This window comes from Plecotus auritus, assembly GCF_963455305.1.
Source record: "Plecotus auritus genome assembly, chromosome: 3".
Classification (NCBI taxonomy): domain Eukaryota; kingdom Metazoa; phylum Chordata; class Mammalia; order Chiroptera; family Vespertilionidae; genus Plecotus; species Plecotus auritus.
In genome coordinates, this window is record NC_137772.1 from 108793679 (window position 1) to 108818988 (window position 25310).

Below are 25310 nucleotides of genomic sequence, written 5' to 3' on the forward strand. Positions count from 1 at the left end.
CATGGTGATGATGCAAGCATCCTGCCCCTGGCCGCTCAGCGCCTGTGTATGCAAATTAACCCGCCATATTTGTTAGTTAATTTGCATACTCACTCCTGATTGGCTGGTGGGTGTCACAAAGGTACAGTCAATTTGCATCTTACTCTTTTATTAGTGTAGATTATATAGGATTTTGAAATTAACCAAAAGAATAATAAATAATCTTTAGTTTATACTTTTCTATTTAAAAGGTATAACTTCTTTAATGGACATTACAGGTACCTTATAGAGTGATACTTTTAAAGGCAGAAATCTGATATAGAAAATCCTTGATAACCTAAACAGTTTTGCTCAATGGAAAAAGAAAGGTTTATAAATACTTTGCCATAATAGCCAACACTACATTCCAGGGTCTATATTCTAATAGATCTTATGCTCTCTTACAGAGTAAAAATATTTGTATCAGTGCCTGACATTACTTCACTGTCTTATTATAACTCCCTAAGGCATTATCTTCCCTTTGGTTCTCATGTTACCAGCAATTAATTTTATTGCCAAGAACATTTTGCTTTTTTTCTCTAAGCTGAATATGTCTGTATGATCTTATTCAGGCCTTGTTTTCTGACTATGGCACTTATATTTTCTGACCCTTACTTTAAATTAAGGCTAATTGTCAATAATGACTTTTCTTAAAACCCTAAAGTTACTGGTCACCTTTAAACAAAAACTTGTGCTTCTTCTAACTAGAATGAAGAGCTTCCAGTCTCTTTGTATCTGGATATTCAGTTGTCAAATATAGAATAAAATCTGAAAGCATTGACTTTAGCAGACATTTCATTTACAGAAATCAGTTTGCAGCTTCTTCAACTATGTCAAGTTGCTTTTTATATATTTCAGTAGCATATAAATTAAGGATCTTGGTGGATGGAAGATTGGTCACCAAAAGGCATAATCAAAGACAGCAGCAGCAGGAAGTGTCTGGCTATGAAACAGATTAGTTATAATGGCCAACACAGATATCATGTCTGACACCTCAGTTTCAGTGCCAAATCCTGAGGACAGAACTCTCTTCAACTGCATGCCCATGACATATAGGAATTCAAACTAGAAAACAGCAAACCAATTTTCATAGGGCTCTTTCTACTCACTATATGAAGCCAGATGGTCACATATACTAATTATTTCTTTGCCTAAAAATAAATTTATGGGGTATAATGGTGAGGCCTTGAGACTGAAAACAAGCAAAGGAACAAGAAAGTAATAAAAAATTACATAATGACTTTTTAATAAGGACTGAGGATACTTTATGCTAATATAGCTTTCTACTCTCTACCTGTCATAATGTTGTCTCAGATCACATGAGGCAAAAATATGGGTTAATTAAAAATACTTAAGATTTCAGAGATGCATAGAAAATGTTTATTTCCTTTTTAAATGGTATAAATCTAATCTAATAATAGAGGAATATGCAAATTTGTCCATTACAGCATCAGGGGTCATGACTGGATCAGCAGGCTGTGTCCCCGCCCTCAGCTCAGGCAGCTGCAAGGCCTGGGGTAGGATAGGATACAATAGGAGGGGAAGGAAATTGCATGCAGAAGGGGGTGGCAACCGTGGGAGGAAGAGAAAGTGCACCCCGTGAGGGGCAGGTTACAGGCGGTGTGGAGGAGGGCAGTGCAGCCATTGGCTGGGAGGCACCCACAGGTCTGGAACAGAGTGGAAGACAATCCGGGGCAGAGGCGCTCCTGCTTTGCGGCAGCAGCACCCCCCGGGCCGCATGGGCCTTGGCCACCCTCGCTGGGCCAGGTGTCCCAGGCAGGGAATGGGACCAGGAAAGTGGCGGGGAGGCTGGGAAAGGGGGCGGGGGGGCGGCAAACACCTGGCCAGGGCTGAACCCTGGACTGGGGGTTAATGCCCACCCCTCCGAATGGAAGCTTTAAGAAGGGAAGGAGGGAGGGAAAAACTTTATAAAGGAGTCAATAGAGAGCAGAGTTAAGGAAGGAAAGAGAATGTGTGAGTGAACTGTAGGAACTATAATGAAAATCAAGTATAGTTGTGTACTGGGGACAGATTCTAAAAGTAAGAGTCAGAAAAGAAAAATAGATAAATGATAGTGAATAATTAGGCAGGTAGATAGATATTAAAACAGTGGAAATAAGTAGAGAAGAATGCGGAGAGAGAAAGAGGGAGGGAAGAAAAGTTTTAAAGGGGAGCCAGTAGAGCTTAAAAGGAGAATGGGAAGAAGGAAGAAATGGGGGAGGGAGCAAAGTAGGTCCGAGGGAGAAAGTGAAGAAAAAATTAAGGTGGGAAGGAAGGAAAAGGGGAGGAAGGGCAGGGGTAAAGATAAAGGAAAGAAGGAATGTAGGGAGAGAGGGAGGGTAGGAGAAAGATGGGAAGAAGGATGATGGAACAGAAGTAGGAAATAAGAAGGAAAGAAAAGTTTATAAATGATGAGTCAGTAGGAAAAAGTGTTAAATAAAGGAGAGAGAAAAATTGTGTGACAGGGAAAAGCCAATAGGGAAGACAAATACAATTGTGTGTGAAAGGGATAAGATTAAAAAAAAAAAAAGTTAATAGGGGCGACCAGGCTGGCAGGGGAGGGCAGTTAGGGGGATCAGGCCAGCAGGGGAGGGCAGTTAGGGGGATCAGGCAGGCAGGGCAGGGCAGTTAGGGGGATCAGGCAGGCAAGCAAGTGAGTGGTTAGGAGCCAGAATTTCGTGCACCAGGCCTCTAGTGTTTATATAATAAAATGACAACTTTTTTCTTCTGAAATGAATTTTTCACAATAACATCAGCTTTGGACTTACAGTTACTGTGAATCTATTCAACCTTAAGTGTATTTTACCAAAGGTTTCAAAGAAATTTTCACAGTGTTCAATTTCATGTGTTTAAAAAATAGGATAGGGAGAGTGGATGGGAAGGGATCAATCCACGATCTTGTATACATATATGCATAATCTGTGGACACAGACAATGAATGGGATGGTGCGGGCCTGGGGGAGAAGGGGACTAGAGCGGTCTAGAAGAGGTTAATGGGGGAAAAGGAGGACCTATGTAATACTTTCAAAAATAAAGATTGAAAAATAATAACAATAAGAAAATTTAAAAATATGAAAGCTTGCCCTGGCTGGTTTGGCTCTATGGTTAGAGCATCAGCCTGCAGACTGAAGGGCCACAGGTTGGATTCCAGTCAAGGGTACATACTTCAGTTGCAGGCTTTATCCCAGGCCCCAGTTGGGGCACATAAGGGAGGCAACCTATCGATGTGCCTCTCTCACATCAATGTTTCTCTTGCTCTCTTCCCCTCCTTTACACTCTCTCTAAAAATCTATGGAAAAAATATCCCGGGTGAGGATTAACAACAAAATGTAAAAGCTTTACTAAAAATCTTTCTTTGTGCCACAGGGATTTAAATTAATGCTAGCATAAGAGAATGTTCTAAAGGAATGTAAAAGGTAAAATGGGAATTATGTATAGCATTTGTTAGAATACTATTTAATTGATCCTTATATTTTAAAAGAGCTTCTTTTCCTCATTTATCTATACATTCATTTTAATATTTGTTAAATATTTACCATGTGTTCAACCCTGCATTAAGTTCTACAATACAAGGATCAATGAAACCTTTTTGATCCTTCTATACTAATGAAGATCTTCACATTCCCACATAATAAGAATGCAACCATTTGGGTTGTAAATAAAAGTAAGAATAGAAGCACACAAAAAAGGGGGTGACTAACTTTGGAGGGGAAATGACATTTGGGCCTGGTGTTGAAGAGTGATTAACAGTGATTAGGGTTGAGGGTGGAACATATCTGGAATAATTATGTGAGACTGGCTTTCATGTCATAATAAAGAGCTAGAAGAGTTCCTTGCAGAGAAAACTAAAAAGAGACAGAAGCACTTTCATGTTAGAATACTTTATAGGAAAATTACAGAGTTTAATGCTGAGAGCAAATTAGATAAAAATACTATATTTGTTTATAAAGGGGATAAAAGAATACATGCTTTATTTCTTTCCACAAAATTCTGGAGTACTAGATCTGAAATTAGAATTCAAAGAGGCAATTATAAAAGGAGAATGTATTTTTCAGGTCTGTGGTAATTATTATGAGTTATCCTTAAGAAGACATCATGAAGACATAAAGGGTAAAAACAAAATAGAAGATGGTTTAGCTAATCCATAGGTAATTGCTACATATACTCATTTTCACAAGCTCCTTAAATGAAGCCGCAGATAATGGGAGCATATTTCCTGACTTCAGAGTTTGACCTTATAAATAGTAACTATGAGTTTGCATATGTTGACAGGCCCCAGAATACCTGGATATATTTTGATATAATATTTTCATATTCTACACTAATTTTCCAATAAACACATTTCATTACTAAGTGATCACTTTAACATTACTCTATGAAAGACTTTATAATTATAAATTTTAAGAGCTGCATATTTTGTTATGTTGATGCCATTACTAAAAAGCTTTTTCTATTTTTATTGAGAATTTAATTTCTAGATTTTTGTTTTTACTTGGTGACATACATGTGTTTATAATATTTTCCTTCTGTTGAGCTATGTTTCAAGTGGAATAGGATATTAGAGCCTTCATGACTCCAACTATATACTCACAGATTTTCCTTCAAAAGCATTTTCTCAGTTTACAATTTTACAGACTGCATTCAGTGTACCTATTTCATCGTAATCCCCATATTAAGTGACTTTTTAAAGGGTATTTTTAAAAATATGTTTTTTTACTGATTTTTAGAGAGAGAGATGGAAACATCAATGAGAGAGAAAGATAGATCAGCTGCCTCCTGCATGTCCCCTACTGGGGATGGAACCCAGAACTCTGGCAGTACCCAGACCAGGAATTGAACCAGTGACCTCTTGGTTGATGCTCAACCACTGAGCTACCCTGATTGGACTGTGTATTATGTGATTTTTAAAAAAGGGGTTTTTTTTGTAATTTATTTGATAAAATAGGTAAAAAAAAATGGTAGCTTAAGATTGATTTGATTTATGTTTATTTGAACTTTAGAAAGAATAACTATTTTTATGTGTAACTTTAAAAAAATAATATAGTATGATGCCAAGAAAGAATATTACAAATTTTAAGACACAGTGTTCTAAAACAAAAATTTACACTCCAGAGGACACAGAACTTTTTCTTCATTAGCCAATCCTATCCTGACTTCATTCTTATCTATTAAACTTTCCTAAAAACTAGGCCTGGAGAACCCAAAAAAAGTTCAAATTACCAGGCCTGCAGGGGAGAGCAGTTGGGGTGGACCCAGACCTGCAGGGGAGGGCAGTTGGGGGTGGACCCAGACCTGCAGGGGAGGGCAGTTTGGGGGGGGGGACCATGCCTGCAGGGAGAGCAATTGGGGGGGGGGGGACCAGGCTTGCAGGGGAGGGAAGTTGGGGGGAACCAGGCCAGCAGGGGAGAGCAGTTAGGGGTGATCAGGCTGGAAGGGGAGGGCAAGTTAGGGGTGACTGGGCCAGAAGGGGAGGGAAGTTGGGAAGGACCAGGCCTGCAGGGGAGGGCAGTTGGGGACAACCAGGCCTGCAGGGGAGGGCAGTTGGGGGGGGGGGACAAGGCCTGCAGGGGAGAGCAGTTAGGGGCAACCAGGCCAACAGGGGAGGGCAGGTCAGGGTGAACAGGCCTGCAGGGGAGGGCAGTTGGGGGTAACCAGGCTGGCAGGGTAGGGCAGAAACTGCCTAAGTGAAAATCTTGACATTATCTGTTCTTCAAATAGCATACTCTTTAGACCTGTCATTTGGTCATTGCCTCCAAAAATAAAAAGCAATAACTCTGTTCTAAGTACCATTCCATTAGTGATAGGTGGCCCTAATCCATTTTTACATCATAACAGAAGAATTCTGTGGCTAGCAGGTTCTTATGATAATACTAGAGGCCTGGCACACAAAATTCGTCCCTAGGCCTGGCCTGCGATCAGGGCCATCTTCCCCGGCCCCACCCCCCACTGCCATTCACCCCGGGTTCCCTGTTTGCCGTCAGGCAATTAGAGCCTGATGGCCAGGGAAAGGGACCAAGAGGTGGTCAGTGTGCTTCATAGTGACTGGTCGAATGTCATTCTGGTTGTTCCGCCATTAGGGTCAATTTGCATATTACCCTTTTATTATATAGGATTATTATATATCAAATATGTAAGTAATGCCATGTCAGTAAAGAGAAGAAAGGTAAACCCATCTCTGGAATTTTTCTCTCACACATGAAAACCCTAGTTTTGAAAAAGCTCCTGAAATGATTTAGTTCTTATTTCCATAAAAACAATCTTTATCAGCTCAGCCACATTTTCAACAAATCCAAAACAAAACCAATCTCTTCAGCTAATCATTCCTAACTTAAAATTTTTCCAAAAATTTGAATATAGACACAAATTTTAAAGTAACTGTTACCATTCCATCTAGCTAAGGGGAAAAAAAAGTACAGAGTTATAGAGTATATATATATACAGGATGAGAAAAAAGTAGGTTTATAGTTGTACGTGAAACAGATTTTATTCTTATATTATCATTTATTAATTGTTGTATTATTTTCCATATGAACTACTGTAAACATGCTTTTGCTCCAGCCTTTATATATAATGAGGGGGCAAAATATATAATGAAGCAAAATATATAAGTAAATATAAGCTACATCTTAGAATCATAGCCATTGAATTTCAAACAGGTTTTTGGGTTTTTTTGCAATTTTAAAGAAAATCATAATTTTACTATTGAGGTTTACTCAGTCATTACTTAAAATAAACATGGTGCCTTGAACCAATAATTTAGTCTTTAAATGTTAATGAGCTATACTAATTTAGATTATATTAGCATCTCACTATAAAGTTTACTGACTAGAATTTCTCATTTGAGCAGTAGATTATTTTTTTATGAGTTGGTTTCCTTTTTAGAATTTTATTTTATTCTAAGATTCACTTATCAACAAATAGAATACTTACATATGATTTGGTTACTATAAAAACAAAGCATTAACTTTCTTAAATATCTGACTTGGGGTAGAAACAAACTAGTTGAACCCAAGTTAACACTTTTTTGCCTCACTGGCACAGTCCCAGCAGATTTCATTTTTCAGTGTTGTGATCATGTTACATCCAAAGATATTTTAATATATTTTATTGATTTTTTTTCACAGAGAGGAAGGGAAAGAAATAGTTAGAAACATCGTTGAGAGAGAAACATCGATCAGCTGCCTCCTGCACATCCCCTACTAGGGACGTGCCTGCAACAAAGGTACATGCCCTTGGGAATCGAACCTGGGATCCTTCAGTCCACAGGTAGACGCTCTATCCACTGAGCCAAATCAGTTAGGGCCAAAGATATTTTAAATAAGTGTTATTTACTGTTTCAAAACATGTGAAGAGTAAGCATGTAATCTTTTTGCGATAGATGACATAATAGCATGCCATTTTAAAAACATCACATGGAGCCGAAACCGGTTTGGCTCAGTGGATAGAGCGTCGGCCTGCGGATTGAAGGGTCCTAGGTTCGATTCCGATCAAGGGCATGTACCTTGGTTGGGGGCACATCCCCAGTAGGGGGTGTGCAGGAGGCAGCTGATCGATGTTTCTCTCTCATCGATGTTTCTAACTCTCTATCCTTCTCCCTTCCTCTCTGTAAAAAATCAATAAAACATATATTTAAAAAAAAAACAAAAAAAAAACATCACATGGAAACAGATGAATCAATCTGAATTACTTTTTTTCTCCCTCACTCTTCTCTCTTACACATATTCCCTCACTTCTTATGTCCTATTCATACAATACACATTCTTCCTGATGTTCTATTGCTTCTCTTAAGAGCAGGTGAGAACAGAAACATCCTTTTAAATCAACCTGGAAGCAGCCTTTTTCTCTCCTCGTCTACAGGGTTAGGAAGAGAACTGAAAAAAAAAGTCTGAGCAGCAGTCAAAGCTTTGAAGGAAAAATGACAATAAAATTGCAAAGGGGACTTAGATTACAGGTCATATCCTATTCTCTACAGTGTCCTTCTGTCGTCACCAATGAAAATTTTATCTAGACTAAGTCACAAAATCCCCCAAAAAAGAAAGTCATCAGACATACTGAGATTGGTGAGATTTAAACACATTTATTTAGCACAGATTCCTTGGTGAAAGCAACATATTTTTCACCAGCACTAAACCACACAGTACCCTTGTGCAAATTAGAAAAAGGCAACTTGTTCTAATTTGTACATGAGTAGACATACCCTGTTAGGGACACCCAGGTAAGCAAATGGCGTGCAAGTGGAGCTGGGCTAAATTCCAATACCCTCTTATCACCTCAAGCAGGCAGCCTTATACAGAGCATAATCTGAACAACTGAAAATGGAAATCCTATTTATACAGATATTTCTTTTTAGTGCTTTATAAATCATAAAACAAAAATAACATAATTAGAACATTTATCTAAAATTATTGCATATAATGCAAATAAAATAAAATTATTGCAGAGTAGCACTGTATCAGATTGAGAATATAATATAGCAAACACCAAATTTAGTATAAAATCAGGTGAGCATAAAATAACACTTGATACAGATTCCTTGTAATATCAAAGAGCTACCAATGAAAATCATTCTCCTTGTTTATACTAAAAGGAGAGTGACAAACTTACCACTATCTTCAACTGTAAATTGGAATATATCACTTGTGGCATTAGCCCCTTCTCTTAAAACATAGCATATTTTCATGTCATCAATGTCAGCTAGAAAATAACCAAAGAACAAGATGATTAGTCACTAGGGCAAAATTGATGAATTATGAAATCCTATTGGTTGTAACTATCCCCATCCCCTTCTTTTCCTAAGGGAAACAGTGCTATCTTATTTCTGGATTTCAGCTATTCCATAGAAATCTGATCCCTTTATACAGAATATAAGAATTAGGTTATAATAATAGTAAGGTGTTGCCTCTCTCAATAGCATTTGCATGTTCATGCACCAAAGAAGTCACTGCCTAAATATGGACTGTCAGGTTCCATGACAGGTAGAAAGAAAGATATTTGGAAGCATGACAGATTCCCTGGCACTACTGAAATCACACCCATTGTCTCCCTAAAGGACTGCCCCTAAGAGGAAAGAGGTTACCCTGCCCTCCTTCAAGCTAACTTTCTTACCACTTGTAGTTTAGCAGACTTCTGGTATTAAGCAGTACAAATTTTGAAAGAAAAAAAAAAATCACAATTTTTTTAAGATCCCAGATTGAAATAACTAACATGAGAGAACATAAAATAAAAAACATCTAATAATATCTAAAAACTTTATTCATAGGAAAAAAAAATTATTCTGTTTCAGAAATGCTCTTTCTGTTGCTTCCTACATTAGCTATCAAATTTCCTGGCATAATTTGTTTTTAATATTGACTAAAATACAATTCTTACAATTTATTCATTCATTTTACCAGTTCCTCTCCTTAATGATGCGACACAGAAAACAATAAAACAAATACTCTGTTCTGTGATACTCAAAATAAACCATTATTTGATTGACTTTAAGCAGTAAGTAGTTATTTCCAAAGCTGTGTAAAATCAAGAACATAGCTAAAAATTCCATCAACAATGATATGTAATATTTATTTGTCTCATGTATTCTCTATTGTTTTTCCATCTCTTAAGAACTCTACTAAGAGTAGGATCCAAGATGGCAGAATAGGTAGAAGCTATACTCCCCTCTTTCCAGGACCAAACTGGAATTACAACTAAATTATAGAACAATCATCCTAAATAACCAACTGCACAGTAGTTAAAGAGAAGTCTTATAACCATAAATTTACAGAGGAAGCCACATTGAGACTGGTGGAAAAGGCAGAGATACAAAAAGCGCTGACCCTGCTTCCACGAGCGGTGGCTTAAGTTCTGAAGGGATATCTCAGCTGTGGAAGTTCCCCCTGAGGAGCATAGAGTCTAAACTCCAAGCTAGGCTCTCCAGCCCAGAGCAAGAGAGTCACCAACATCAGGCTATGAAAAGTAACAGGGTTTCTGTCCACCAGGGAGAAATGGCTAGAGGCACAGGAATCCTCTTAAAGGGCCAATGCACAAAATTTTACTTGCAGCCACTCACCCTGGGCTCTGGTGGTTGGAGGACAGAGAGAATTAGAGTTGCATGAGGAGTTTGGGGTTTGTGGCTTTGGAAGGGACCTGAAGGGACAGCCACCAAAATCCCTGTGCTGAGTCATTCTCCCATACCATTGATGCCATCTTTTGTAAGTGGAACATTCTGCTCTGTGTGGCATCAGTCGAGGGGAAGGCAATAGCCCCACACTCTGAACTTCCTCTCGCCCCACTATGTGGATGTTACACCCTGGTGAGGAGTACAGCCAGAGGTTCTTTCAGTGACTGAGCCTAACAGGTGGACTGCAGGTGGAGGAAGGAAAGGCTGAACTCTGGGTGCCTTTGGACTTTTGGTGACCTGCCTTCAGGCCTGGTGCTGGTAAAAGCTAGCCTTGGTGCACATCTTAGTCCTTCCCCTGTGTACTCAGCCACAGAAGAGGCAGTCACAAACTGTGGTTTGCTGTTAGCTCCAAACAGGTTTCCTGAGGCCAATTACAGGCAGCATCTGACAGTTGCCTGCAACTGAGTGCCTCCCCAGAGGCCCAGAACCAACACACCTAGTGGCCAGCTTCAAACAAAAACAGAAAAGATTCCAATAAGCTTCACAAGTAGCATATCCAAAGGGAAATCTTGGAAGGCACTAAACCCTACTGAGGTGAATTAAGCAATCCTGGAGTCAGCACCTGCATAGCAGCTTGCACACCATCGCCAAGGTTGAGCTTCACAGTCAGCTAGCCTGAAAGTCAATCCCACACACAAATGGGCCAATAGCAATCAATATTAAATTACAACAGGGGGTCCTACATAACCTACACAAGGGACATTCCCAGAGCACCCGGCTCAGGTGATATAAGAGACTGCACCACTGGACCTAACAGGACACCTACTACATTAGGGCATCCCAAGAAGACTGGAAGTCAAATCAGATCTATCTAATACATAGAAACACACACAAAGAGGCAGCCAAAATGAGGAAACTAAGAAACAGACCCCAAATGAAAGAACAGAATAAATCTCAATAGAAAGAGCTAAATGAAATGGAGACAAGCAATTTATCAGATATAGAGTTCAAAGAAATGGTTATAAAAAGGACATAGAAACAATAGTAAAGGTCAGAAATGAAGAATGTCATATATAAAATGAATACTAGTACACTGGAGGAATAAATAGTTGGTTGGATAAAGCAGAGGATTGAAGCAGCTATTTAGAAGACAAGGCAGAATAAATGCCCAATCAGAATAGCAAAAGAAAGAATTTTTTTAAAAAGTATAGGTTAAGAGGCCTTTTGGACAACATGAAGCATAACAACGTCCACATCATAGGGGTATCAGGAGAAGAGAGAGCAATGATCAAGAACACTTGAAGATATGATGGGAAACTATAAAAATACTAGAGGAATCCGCAGGCAGTGAAACCTCAGACATATGCTGAAGCAATATCTTCACCGATACTGCTTCTAGGGCAATGGAAACTAAAGAGAAAATAAACAAATGGGACTACATCAAAATAAAAAGCTTTTGCACAGCAAAGGAAACCATCAACAAAACAACAAGAAAGCCCACTGCATGGGAGAACATATTTGCCAATGATATCACCGATAAGGGTTTAATCTCCAACATCTACAGGGAACTCATACAACTTAATAAAAGGAAGTTAAACAACCCAATCAAAAAATGGGCAACTGACCTAAATAGATACTTTTTGAAAGAAGACAGAAGGAAGGCCAAGAGACATATGAAAACCTGCTCAAAGTCACTAATCATCCGAGAGATACAAATCAAAACAACAATGTGGTACCATCTTACACCTGTCAGAATGGCAATCATCAACAAATCAAAAAATGACAAGTGCTGGTGAGGATGCGGAGAACAAGGAACCCTCGTGCACTGCTGGTGGGAATGCAGACTAGTGCAGCCACTGTGGAGAACAGTATGGAGTTTCCTCAAAAAACTAAAAATGGAACTCCCGTTTGACACAGTAATCCCACTTCTAGGAATATGTCCCAAGAAACTAGAAACACCAATCAGAAAGGATATATGCACCTCTATGTTCATAGCAGCACAATTCACCATAGCTAAGATTTAGAAACAGCCTAAATGCCCATCAGCAGATGAGTGGATTAAAACACTGTGGTACATCTACACAATGGAATACTATGCTGCAGTAAAAAAGGAGTTCTTACCATTTGCAACAACATGGATGGAACTGGAGAGCATTATGCTAAGTGGAATAAGCCAGGCAGAGAAAGATAAATATCACATGATCTCACTCATTTATGGAATATAATGAACAACATAAACTGATGAACAAAAACAGATCCAGAGGCAAAGAAACATCAATCAGAATCTCAAACATCAGGGAAGGTAGGGGAGGGTGGGGGTAAGGGAGAGAGATCAACCAAAGGACTTATGTGCATGCATATAAGCGTAATCAATGGACACAGACAACAGGGGGGGGGTAAGGGCATGAATTGGGGGGACGTTGGGGGTAATGGGGGGATAAGGACACATATGTAATACCACAATCAATAAAGAAATTAGAAAAAAAAGAACACTTGAAGAAATAATGACCAAACACTTCCCTAACCTGGTAAAGGCAAAAGACACACAGTTCAGGTAGTGCAAAGAGTCCCAAATAAGAAGGGCCTAAAGAGGCTCACACCAAGACACATCATAATTAAAATGTCAAAGATAATAGACAAAGAGGGAATCTTAAGAGCCACATGAAAAAGGTAGTTACCTAAAGGGAACTCCCATAAGACTGTCAGCTGATTTCTCAACAGAAATGTTTCAAACCAGAAGGGCTTGACATGAAATATTCAAAGTGATGAAAAGCAAGAACCTTTAACCAAGGCTACTTTAGCTAGCAAGGCTATCATTTAAAATAGTAACAATAAAGAGCCTCCCCAACAAGACAAAGTAAAGGAGTTTGCTACCACCAAACCAGTATTACAAGAAATGTAAAAGGGCCATTCTTGGACACTTCTTTTAGCAATATTTTTTTCTGATATATCTATTAGGGAAGGGGAACAAAAGAAAAATAAACAAATGGGACTACATCAAACTAAAAAGCTTTTGCATAGCAAAAGAAACCATCAACAAAATGAAAAGACAACCCACTAAATGGAAAAACATGTTTGTCAATACATCTGATAAGAAGTTCAGGCTTGACCTATGGGGGGAGAAACCAAGATGGCGGCATAGGTAAACACCTAAACTTCTGCCTCGCACAACAATTTCAAAACTACAACTAAAAGACAGAACGGACACCATCCAGAACCACAGGAAAGCTGGCTGAGTGAAAATTCTACAACTAGAAGGAAAGAGGAAAGCTCACAGAGAATTGGAGGTATGGCAAAGGGGCTTTGTGCGCGCAGAGAGGAAGGGCGGCTGAGAGCCTGGCTGACTTTCTCTGGCGGAAGGGGGAAGGAAGCTTCCGACCGCACTGAATCCCAGTTCTGACAGCACTGAACCCCAGTTTCGGGCGAACCCCTGGGGACCCACGCTCTTACGGGGGGAGTCTGGACTCTCGGGCGGAGACTCGGGAGCCGGGGAAGGCGGAGGACTGAAAGTGCACATGCGTGCAAAAGCAAGGCTGACAGGAAGCCAAAACTGAGACTCCACCCCATCCAAGCTGAGCACAGAGGCTATTGCAATTTGGCAAGTCTAATCCTATAAGGCTGTCTCCAGCACCGAACTTCTCCCAGCATAGACACAGCTGATCCTTACAGCCAACTGGCCCGAAGGTGAATTCTTTCCAGTGATACCAACAACAATAAAGACTTAATTACAACAAGGCTGTACACACAGTCCACAAAGGGGTGCACCAAGAGTGTCCACCTCAGGTTAACTGGGGAAGCAGACCCACTGGGCCATATTGGAAACCTAGCACAAATATCTACCTTACCAACTCAGGGAATCAGTGAAAATGCGGGGTCAAAGAATCAGATCACAAACGAAAGAAATGGAGGGAAACAAACGACTGGATACAGAATTCAAAACCACAGTTATAAGACTTTTTAAGAATATCCTAGAAAAGGCCGATAAATATAACGAGACCCTCGAAGATATGAAAAAGGACCAACTAGAAATTAAACATACACTGACTGAAATAAAAAATATTATACAGAGACCCAGAAACAGAATAGAGGAACCCAAGAATCAAGTCAAAGAATTGAAATACCAAGAAGCAAAAAACACTCAACCAAAAAAGCAAAAAGCAAAAAAAAAAAAATCCAAAAAGTTGAAGATAATGTAAGAAGACTCTGGGACAACTTCAAGCGTACCAACATCAGAATTATGGGGGTGCCAGAAGAAGAGAGAGAGCAAGATACTGAAAACCTATTTGAAGAAATAATGACCGAAAACTTCCCCCACCTGGTGAAAGAAATAGACTTACAAGTCCAGGAAGCCCACAGAACCCCAAACAAAAGGAATCCAAAGAGGACCACACCAAGACACATCATAATTAAAATGCCAAGAGCAAAAGACAAAGAGAGAATATTAAAAGCAGCAAGAGAAAAACAGTTAATTACCTAGAAGGGAGCACCCATACGACTGTCAGCTGATTTCTCAACAGAAACTATGCAGGCCAGATGGGAGTGGCAAGAAATTTTCAATGTGATGAATAGCAAGAACCTACAACCAAGATTACTCTACCCAGCAAAGCTATCATTCAGAATTGAAGGGCAGATAAAGAGCTTCACAGATAAGAAAAAGCTGAAGGAGTTCATCACCACCAAAACAGTATTATATGAAATGCTGAAAGGTATTCTTAAAGAAGAGGAAGAAGAAAAAAGTAAAGAGAAAAATTATGAACAACAAATACATATCTATCAACAAGCGAACCTAAAAATCAAGTGAATTAAAAACCTGAGGAACAGAATAATCTGGTGAATATAATAGAATCAGGGGCATAGAAAGGGAGTGGACTGATAACTCTCAGGGGGAAAGGGGTATGGGGGGTTCATGAAGAGAATGGACAAAAATCATACACCTATGGATGAGGACAGTGGGGGGGAGGTAAGGGCAGAAGGTGGGGTGGGAAATGGGTGGAGGGGAGCTATGGGGGGAAAAAGGAGAAATAATTGTAATAATCTGAATAAAGATTTATTTTAAAAAAAAAGAATTTCCATCTTAAATTTAAATAGTTAAAAGGATTTGATTTCTAGATATTATAATGTTGGCAAGAATAAAACTGTTATATAACTTAAGAAATATTATCCAATGTAATGTAAAGTCCATATAGCTTGATACCCACTACCCATTAAAAAATTACACAAATAAAAAAAAATAACAAAAAAAAGAAGTTCAATACATCTGATAAGAAGTTAATATCCAAAATTTATAAAGAACTTATAAAACTCAATACCAAAAAAAACGAACAATCCAATTCAAAAATGGGCAAAGGATCTGAATACATATGTCTCCACAGAGGACATACAGATTGGACCTTAAACTATGAAAAGATGCTCAACGTCAGTAATAATCAGAGGAATGCAAGTTCAAACCACAAGATATCCTCTCATACCTAGAAGAATGGCTATCATCAATAAATCAACAACCAGCAAGTATAGGCAAGGATGTGGAGAAAAGTAATGCTTGTGCACTGTTGGTGGGAATGAAGATTGATACAGCCACTGTGGGGAGCAGTATGGAGGTGCCTCAAGAAATTAAAAATAGAAATGCCTTATAACCAAGCAATTCTACACCTGGAAATTTATCTGAAGAAAACCAAAACACGAATTTTAAAGAATATATGCACCCCTGTGTTCATTGCACCATCCTATCATATGTAATAAAAGCCTAATATGCAAATCGACCGACTAGCGGAATGACCGGCGGAATGACTGGTCGCTATAATGCACACTGGCCATGAGGGGGCAGACGCTCAACACAGGAGCTGCCCCCAGCCCACAGGCCCCAGGCCGGCCAAGGCGGGTGCCAGTGGGGGCCCCCTGATAGCCCTGCTGGTCGCCCCACATATCAGCCCTGATTCCCAGCCAGGCCTAGGGACCCTACCCATGCACAAATTTCATGCATCGGGACTCTAATCCTATCTAATAAAAGAGTAATATGCAAATTGACTATACCTCTGCTACACCCACAAGCCTCGCCCACCAGCCAATCAGGAGCGAGTATGAAAATTAACCCAAACAAGATGGCTGCGGCCACGGAGAGAGCAGGAGGCTTGGGTTTCCCCGGTAATGGAGGAAGCCAAGCTTTCCACACACCCTGGCCGGCCTAGGCCTCCACTCAAGGCTACAAAGTTTCATTTATAGAAGATAAATAAATCCTAACAACTATGGCTGCGGCCATGGAGTGAGCAGGAGGCTTGGCTCCACTCAAGGCTACAAAGTTTCAATTATAGAAGATAAATAAATCCCAACAAAAATGGCAGCAGCCATGGAGCTGGAGAGAGCAGGAGGCTTGAGTTGCCACCAGTGATGGAGGAAGCCAAGCTTTCCACACACCCTGGCCGGCCTAGGCCTCCACTCAAGGCTACAAAGTTTCATTTATAGAAGATAAATAAATCCTAACAACAATGGCTGCAGCCATGGAGCGAGCAGGAGGCTTGGCTCCACTCAAGGCTACAAAGTTTCAATTATAGAAGATAAATAAATCCCAGATACCAGGGCCTCCACTTGGGTCGCTGGGGGGTGTGGGCCAGCCTGCAAACCACCACAGGCCCCTCTCCCAAGCCATCCCACACCACAAGGGAACCCCCACCCTAATCCGGGATACCCTTCAGGGCAAACCAGCTGGCCCCCACCCCCACCCATGCACTAGGCCTCTATCCTATCTAATAAAAGAGTAATATGCAAATTGACCATCACTCTAACACACAAGATTGCTACCCCCATGTGGTCAAAGATGACTGACCCCATGTGGACACAAGATGGCCACCACAAGATGGCCAGCAGGGGAGAGCAGTTGGGAGGGTCCAGGTCTGCAAGGGAGGGCAGTTGTGGGCAATCAGCCCAGCAGGGGAGGGCAGTTGGGACAGACCAGGCCTGCAAGGGAGGGCAGTTGGGGGTGATCAAGCCTGCAGGGGAGGGCAGTTAGGGGTGACCAGGCTGGCAGAAGAGGGAAGTTGGGCGCAACTGGGCCTGCAGGGAAGGGCAGTTGAGGGGGACCCAGGCCTGCAGAGGAGAGCAGTTGGGGGGACCAGGCCTGCAGGGGAGGGCAGTTAGGGGTGACCAGGCCTGCAGGGGAGGGCAGTTAGGGGCAAACAGGCTGGCAGGGGAGCAGTTAGGCATCAATCAGGCCGGCAGGGGAGTGGTTAGGGGGTGATCAGGCTGGCAGGCAGAAGCAGTTAGGGGCAATCAGGAAGGCAGGCAGACGAGCAGTTGGGAGCCAGCAGTCCTGGATTGTGAGAGGGATGTCCGACTGCCTGTTTAGGCCCGATCCTCGAGGGGTCCCAGATTGGAGAGGGTGCAGGCTGGGCTGAGGGACACACCCCCATGCACAAATTTCGTGCACTGAGCCTCTAGTTATTTATAATAGCCAAGACTTGGAAGTGTTGATCAGTAGATGGGAGGATAAAGAAGCTATGGTACATTTACACAATGGAATACTACTCGACAGTAAAAGACAAAGAAATTCATTCTTGTGTTGGCATGGATGGACCTTGAGAGCATTATGCTAAGAGGAGTAAGCCAATCAGAGAAAGACAAATACCGTATAATTTCACTTTTATGTTTATCTAATGAACTAACAAGCAAAATTGAGACAGACTCATGGATAGAGAGTAAGCTGGCACCTGTCAGGGGAGGTGGTTGGGTGGGGAGGGTGAAGGACTTGAGCAAAAAAGAAAAACAAATGAGAAAGAACTCATGGACATGACAACAGTGTGGTGGTTGCCAGGAAAGAAGGTGGATGGGGGTAGGTGGAAAAGGTATAGAGGGATAAATGGTGATGGATGGAGACTTAACTTGGGGTGGTGAACATGCAAAACAGTGTACAGATTATGTATTGTAGAATTGTGCATCTGAAATCTGTATAAATTTGTTAACCAGTGTCATCCCAATCAATTCAATTAAAATAAAAAAGAGGTTTACTAAGTTTATGCTATCACATTTACAGGCATTATATATAAGGAAATTATTTTACAAAGTATAGTCTCAAGTCATCTATATATATAAAAAATCAGTGTCTGTAACGACCAGAATGACCAATGACCGGTCACTATGATGCCCACTGTGGCCAGTGAACTGGCCTGATCAGGGGGTGGGGCTGGCCAGCCAACCTCCTGCAGCCCCTCCCCTGGGCCGGCCCCACCTCCAATGGGCACCCACCACCCTGACCAGCCTGCTGCCCCTCCCCCCACCCGGCCCCACCCCAGATTGGTTCCCCCACCTTGATCAGGGACAGGGTCAGCTGGCCAACCACCATGGCCCCTCCACCAGGCCTCTGGCCCCCAGTCAACACCCCTCACCACATTCAGAGGTGGGCCAGCTGACCCACCACCCACAGCCCCTCCCCTTGGCTGGCCCCGCCCCCAATCAGCCCTCCAACCCCAATCAGGGACAGGGCCCACCAGCCAATCGTGGCCCCTCCCCACAGCCAGCCCAGCCTTGATTGGGCCTCGATCGGGCAGGCCAGCTGGCCAACCTCCTGACATCTCCTCCTCCCAAAAGGCCCAGCCCTGATCTGCCCTAATTGGGGCCAGGTCGGCCGGACCCTACCCATGCACGAATTCATGCACTGGGCCTCTAGTATAAGATATTAGAATCAAGAAATTACTCCATCAGTTGCTATAGCTCCACTTTATAGATATGAAATGTGTGTTCTATCTTGGCACACACAGTTTTGAAAAGTGACTTGCTTACCATCAGACATCTGAGTAGGGAACAATTTCATTTGGTAGTTAATAGTACCTTATTGCTAATAGAGGAACTTGGAGTTGAAACAAGTTTAAAATGTTTTGTTGACCCTTAGCATTTCATTTCTAGCTCTACTATAATCCCCCCAATTTCTGTCCTGTATCATGTTTAGCTTTCTGCATGGCTACCTTTCCTAGAAGATTAAAAACTTCTGGGAATTTATTTTTTTCATCATAACTTCCCACAGTCCTTTGCTCAGGGACTAATATTCAGTAAAGTCTCAAAAAATTGACTTAAAAAAATGATACCCAGAGGTCTAGAGGACTACACTTGCATCTCTACCTTCCTATGTCTGACATTTCAAAAGGATAAGAAGGGAAGCCCCCCTCCACAGCTCTTTACTTGTTTACTCTTATAACTCTTACTTTTTACAACCTTTAATTTATCAGTAAGAAATGAAGTGAACTATCCTCTGACTACTCATCCTTAGCATAAGGACAATGTCTTCTGGTCATGTGGGGAAAAACCTTTAATTTTATAAGAAAATCTGTAAGCTCTATTACGAAAAAAAAAAAACTGTTTAGTACACTAAACTCTATATTAATGTTTGCTTAAACTATAGTACTTAGGAGATAGTTTAATTGAAATAAATCACTAATTCAAAATTGATTTTAAGAACATTTTTTAAGTAAAGAGAAAATGAATGCATTTATATGACATTCAGGCGTCAAATTTTCCCTCCAAATTAGGGCATGCAATATTAATTAGTTGGAACAAACCCTTTTCATTTTCTTTATAACTCTGTTAATAATTCATAGTTCAATAAGGGGACTTTTAAAAAATCTCTAGGAAATAAAGACTTTGGTCATAACACTGTTATTCTACAGGTACCTCTAAAAATAACATAAACATATTACATATATGTAGACACACACTTCTTATGGTATAGAACTATTAGGGAAATAAAAACCTAGAAGCCAAAATGTAATCTTCTTTAAGCAAACATCTAACAATTAACTAGATTTTTTTTCTGAATGTTAAATATGCATTGAATATATCTCAGTATATCCACACAACCATTCCATGGGTTTTGAAAAATTCTAAGTTCATTAACATGGCTGAAACCATACCCTTGTTCAAACTCTTTGGGGAAACTTATAAAAATGATTTATAAATGAGCTCTCACAAGAAAAAAAATCCAGGTATTTGAGAAAAGTGATTTTGACCTAGAGTTGAGAGAGCAGGGTCACCTTAGCAGAGAGGTAAAGATTAAAATAACTAAATAATTTCTGTAATTTGTCTAATTCCACTTTGTTAACTTTTTCTAATAATGAAATTTAATACATTTTATAAATTAGTTTTTCTCCTATCAAACATTTTATCTATCTATTTAGGAATAACTTTTTCTGGCCATATGTGCTAAATTAATTTAATTTACTGCAATGAAAATCAATCAGAATATATTTTAGCTTATCCCTTCATAATAAAACAAAAGAAAAACAAATAAAGATATTTCATAGTCCTCACTCTAAGCCAGGGGTCCTCAAACTTTTTAAACAGGGGGCCAGTTCACTGTCCCTCAGACTGTTGGAGGGCCGGACTATAGTTTAAAAAAAAAAACTACGAACAAATTCCTATGTGCACTGCAGGCCCGGGACGAGTTGGCTGCTAAGCAGGACAGGCAGCAGCACCCGGTGGGCCGGATAAATGTCCTCGGCGGGCCGCATGTGGCCCGCGGGCCGTAGTTTGAGGACGCCTGCCTAAGCACTTCTTTCATTTCCACTATTGGAAAAGCAGCCATGGTAACTCTGTGATAGAGCTTTATCCATGTTTACTCATTTATCTATTCCCATAAATATCTGCTATGAGCCAAACTCCAGTCTCAACTTGTTCAAATGAGTGCTATATTAATAAATACCAATAGTTTTTCTCATCATTGTTTGAGTTCTTATAGGGTTGTGACTATAAGAAATCTTAAAAATTTACCTTTACTTTTTATAATAAACTAGAGACCCAGAGTACAAAATTCTTGCACTGGGGGGGCGGGAGGGAGTGTCCCTATGGGATTGAGCCTAAACAGGCAGTCGGACATCCCTCTCACAATCCGGGACTGCTGGCTCCCAACTGCTCACCTGCCTGACAGCCTGATCACCCCCTAACCACTCCCCTGCCAGCCTGATTGAAGCCTAAATGCTCACCTGCCTGCCTGCCTGATTGCCCCAACCACTCCTGCCTGCCAGCCTGATCACCCCCTAACCACACCCCTGCCAGCCTTATCGACACCTAACTGCTCCCCTGATGGCCCGATCATCCCCAACTGCCCTTCCCTGCAGGCCTAGTGCCCCCCAACTGCCCTCCCCTGCAGGCCTGGTCGCCCCTCACTGCCCTCCCCTGCAGGCCTGGTCTCTCCCAACTGACCACCCCTGCCAGCCTGGTCACCCTTAACTGCCCTCCCCTGCAGGCCTGGTTGCCCTCAACTGCCCTCCCCTGCCAGCCTGGCCACCCCTAACAGCCCTCCCATACAGGCCTGGTCCCCCCCAAGTTCCCTCTCCTGCTGGCCTGGTCACCCCTAACTAACCTCCCCTGCTGGCCTGATCACCTACAACTACCCTCCCCTGCCGGCCATCTTAGACCACATGGGGGCAGCCATCTGTGAGAGCATGAGGGTCAATTTGCATATTATCTCTTTATTATATAGGACTTACTATTACTCTTCATTTACATACAACCATGGTGAGTCCAAGTTAGTGAGAGCAACACCTGTAATGAAATAGAACATTTGCCTGTCTTCATCCTAAAATTTCTTTTAAAATAATCTTTAACATTGGAATTCTTTTTCTGGTCAGAAAAGTGATTTGAAGTAACATTTTCTATCCTCCAATACAGGGATCCTCAAACTTTTTAAACAGGGGGCCAGTTCACTGTCCCTCAGACCATTGGAGAGCCGGACTATAGTTTAAAAAAAAAAGTATGACCAAATTCCTATGCACACTGCAGGCCCGGGATGAGTCGGCTGCTAAGCAGGACAGGCAGCCACACCCGGCAGGCTGGATAAATGTCCTCGGCGGGCCGCATGTGGCCCGCAGGCCATAGTTTGAGGACCCCTGCTCCAATATATAGGGTGGGCAAAAGTAGGTTTATAGTTGTGAGTGCATGGAACATAGAGTTTATACTTATATTATTACTAGAGGCCCGGTGCATGAAATTCATGCATGGGGGCGGCGGTGTATCCCTCAGCCAAGCATGCACCCTCTCCAATCTGGGACATCCCTCTCACAATCCAGGACTGCTGGCTCCCAACCGCTCGCCTGCCTGCCTGCCTGATTGCCCCTAACTGCTTCTGCCTGCCAGCCTGATCACCCCCTAACCACTCCCCTGCCAGCTTGATTGACACCTAACTGCTCCCCTGCTGGCCCGATTTCCCCTACCTGCCCTCCCTTGCCGGCCTGGTCACCCCTAACTGTCCTCCCCTGCAGGCCTGGTCCCCCCCAAATGCCCTCCCCTGCTGACCTGGTCATCCCCAACTGCCCTCCCCTGCAGGCCTGATCACCCCTAACTGCCCTCTCCTGCAGGCCTGATTGCCCCCAACTGCCCTCATTTGCAGGCCTCCCAACTACCCTCCCCTGATGGCCTGGTCACCCCCAACTGCCCTCCCCTGCAGGCCTGGTCCCTCCCAACTGCCCTCCCCTGCTGGCTATCTTGTGGTGGCCATCTTGTGTCCACATGGGGGCAGGATCTTTGACCACATGGGGGCGGCCATCTTGTGTGTTGGAGTTATGGTCAATTTGCATATTACCTCTTTATTATACAGGATTTATTTATTAAACATTATTATTTATATTATTTGTCTTATTATTGTTGTTGTTTTTATTTTGTATCCTTACTTATGATTTATCTCTTAGGTAATGATGGCTGGTAATTTAACCAACAACCAGTGAAAGTGGATACTTAAAACTACTTTTGCCCACACCCATATTCCTTTCATCCTCTTCACTCACATGAAAATAAACCAATCTAAGATAGCATGGTATCTCTATCCTCAGAAAGTCTTCACACAAAAGTTTTCTGCTGATCTGGCATGACACTTGGCACTCTGAGGTTTTCCTGTCCCTGTAGGCCCGAGGATATATTCAGGCTTTCAGCCAAGAATCAGAAGGTTGGAGTGTAGGACTATTTGACAGCATCTAAATCGGAGAAACATTTCACTTTAGCACTGCACTTTATGACATCTATGTTTATTAAAGCACTAGTGGCCCAGTGCATGAAATTCATGCACGGGGGTGACCCTCAGCCTGGCCTGCACCCTCTCCAATCTGGGACCCCGCAGGGGATGTCCTGACTGCTGGTTTAGGCCCAATCCCACATCCCTCTTGCAATCCGGGACCACTGGCTCCTAACCACTTGCCTGCTTGCCTGCCTGATTGCCCCTAACCACTCTGGCTGCCAGCCTGCTGGCCCCCAACTGCCCCCCGCCACCAGTCTTCTCACCCCCAACTGCCCCCCTTGCTGACCTGAACACCCCCAACTACCCCCCTTGCTGGCCTGATAGCCCCCAACTGCCTCCCCTGCCAGCCTGCTCGCCCCCAACTGCCCCCCCCCGCCAGCCTGATCACCCCCAACTGCCCCTCTGCTGGCCTGCTCACCTTCAACTGCCCTCCCCTCCTGGCCTGATGGCCCCTAACTGCCTCTGCCTCGGCCCCACCACCATGGCTTTGTCCAGAAGGACATCCGGGAAGGTCTTCTGGAAGGTATCCCAGTCTAAATAGCATATTACCCTTTTATTAGTATAGATAGAGGCCTGGTGCATGGGAGGTGACCAGCTGGTCTGCCCTGAAGGGGGTCCAAGATCAGGGTGGGGGTCCCCCTGTGGAGCAGGGCCAGCCTGGGTGAGGGGCCTGGGGTGGTTTGCAGGCCAGACACGCCCACATCAGGGTGGGGTCTCCACTGGGGGGCATAGCCAGCCTGGGTGAGGGGCTGAGGGCTGTTTGGAGGCAGTTTGCAGGTCGGCCAAGCCCCCAGTTTTGTCCGGGAGGCCATCTGGAAGGTCTCCCGGTCTAATTAGCATATTACTCTTTTATTAGTATACATTGGTTATCTAAGAGCACAACATTATTGCATGAAAAGAATATTCCCACTGGGATGTCCTAGGGTTAAACTCCATCTCTACCCAGAGAGCCCACATAGGATAGATCAAGTTTGCATTCTGACATGGTGAGATTTTTATGAAAGCAACCCAAAGCCCTTTGAGGTGAAACTCACAGGTTCTAGAGAGCAGAGCCCTAACTCCCAAGCCAGCATTGTGAATTGGCTTCTCCCTTCACTCCCTGAGTAACTTTGCTTAGGTCACCTGCCCTTCCCGTCTGAGATTATGTCTGCACACAAAAAAAAATTAGGTTAGAAAAATACTTTAGCCTCAAGAATGCAAATGAATGTAGATGCAACCAGTGTTGGTTATTGAGTTTGAAACAGGGCAGAGAAAAGTTTTGAAATAAAAAAAATAATAATAATTTTTGCCTGGTCAGTGTGGCTCAATCATTGAGTGTCAACTCATGAAACAAGAGGTCCCCGGTTCAATTCTGGATCAGGGCGACATGCCCAGGTTGTGGGTTTGATCCTTGTAGGGGACATGCAGGAAGCAGCTGATTGGTGTTTCTCCCTCATGGATGTTTCAATCTCTCTGTCCCTCTCCCTTCCTCTCTAAAAATTCAATAAAAATATATTTTAAAATAACAATAATAATTTTCTCTTTATACTATTACTTTTATTAACATACTAGAGGCCCAGTGCATGAAATTTGTGCATGGGGAGGGGGAGGTGTGTGTCCCTCAGTCCAGCCTGCAGCCTCTCCAATCTGGGATTGGGCCTAAACGGGCAGTCAGACATCCCCTCTCACAATCCAGGACTACTGGCTCCCAACTGCTCACCTGCCCGCCTGCCTGCCTGATTGCCCCTAACCGGTTCTGCCTTCCAGCCTAATCACCCCCTAACCACTCCCCTGACAGCCTGATTGATGCCAAAATGCTCCCCTGCTGGCCCGATTGCCCCTCACTGCCCTCCCCTGCTGGCCTGGTCATCCCTAACTGCCCTCTTTTGCCAGCCTGGTCGCCCCCAACTGCCCTCCCCTGCAGGCCTGGTCCCCCCCAACTTCCCTCCCCTGCAAACCTGATTGCCCCCAACTCCCCTCCCCTGCAGGCCTGCCCCCCCCCCCAACTTCCCACCCCTGCAGGTTTGGTTGCCCCCAACTGCTCTCCCCTGCAGGCCTGGTCCCTCCCAAATGCCCTCCCAGGCAGGCCTGGTCACCCTTCACTGACCTCCCCTGCTGGCCGGGTCCCTCCCAACTGCCCTCCCCTGCTGGCCATCTTGTGGTGGCCATCTTGTGTCCACATGGGGGCGGCCATCTTGTGTGTTGTAGTAATGGTCAATTTGCATA

General features: G+C 42.7%; 1 protein-coding gene across 2 annotated transcripts in view; it reads right to left on the reverse strand.

Annotated features, from left to right (window-relative positions):
- FREM2 (FRAS1 related extracellular matrix 2) overlaps nucleotides 1-25310 on the reverse strand; it is a 449278-nt gene that overhangs the window by 417508 nt on the left and 6460 nt on the right. For both annotated transcript variants that reach the window (XM_080659410.1, XM_080659409.1), the window contains exon 2: nucleotides 8623-8712. In XM_080659410.1, the coding sequence (XP_080515536.1) occupies nucleotides 8623-8712 (90 nt within the window). The remainder of the gene's footprint in view (nucleotides 1-8622; nucleotides 8713-25310) is intronic.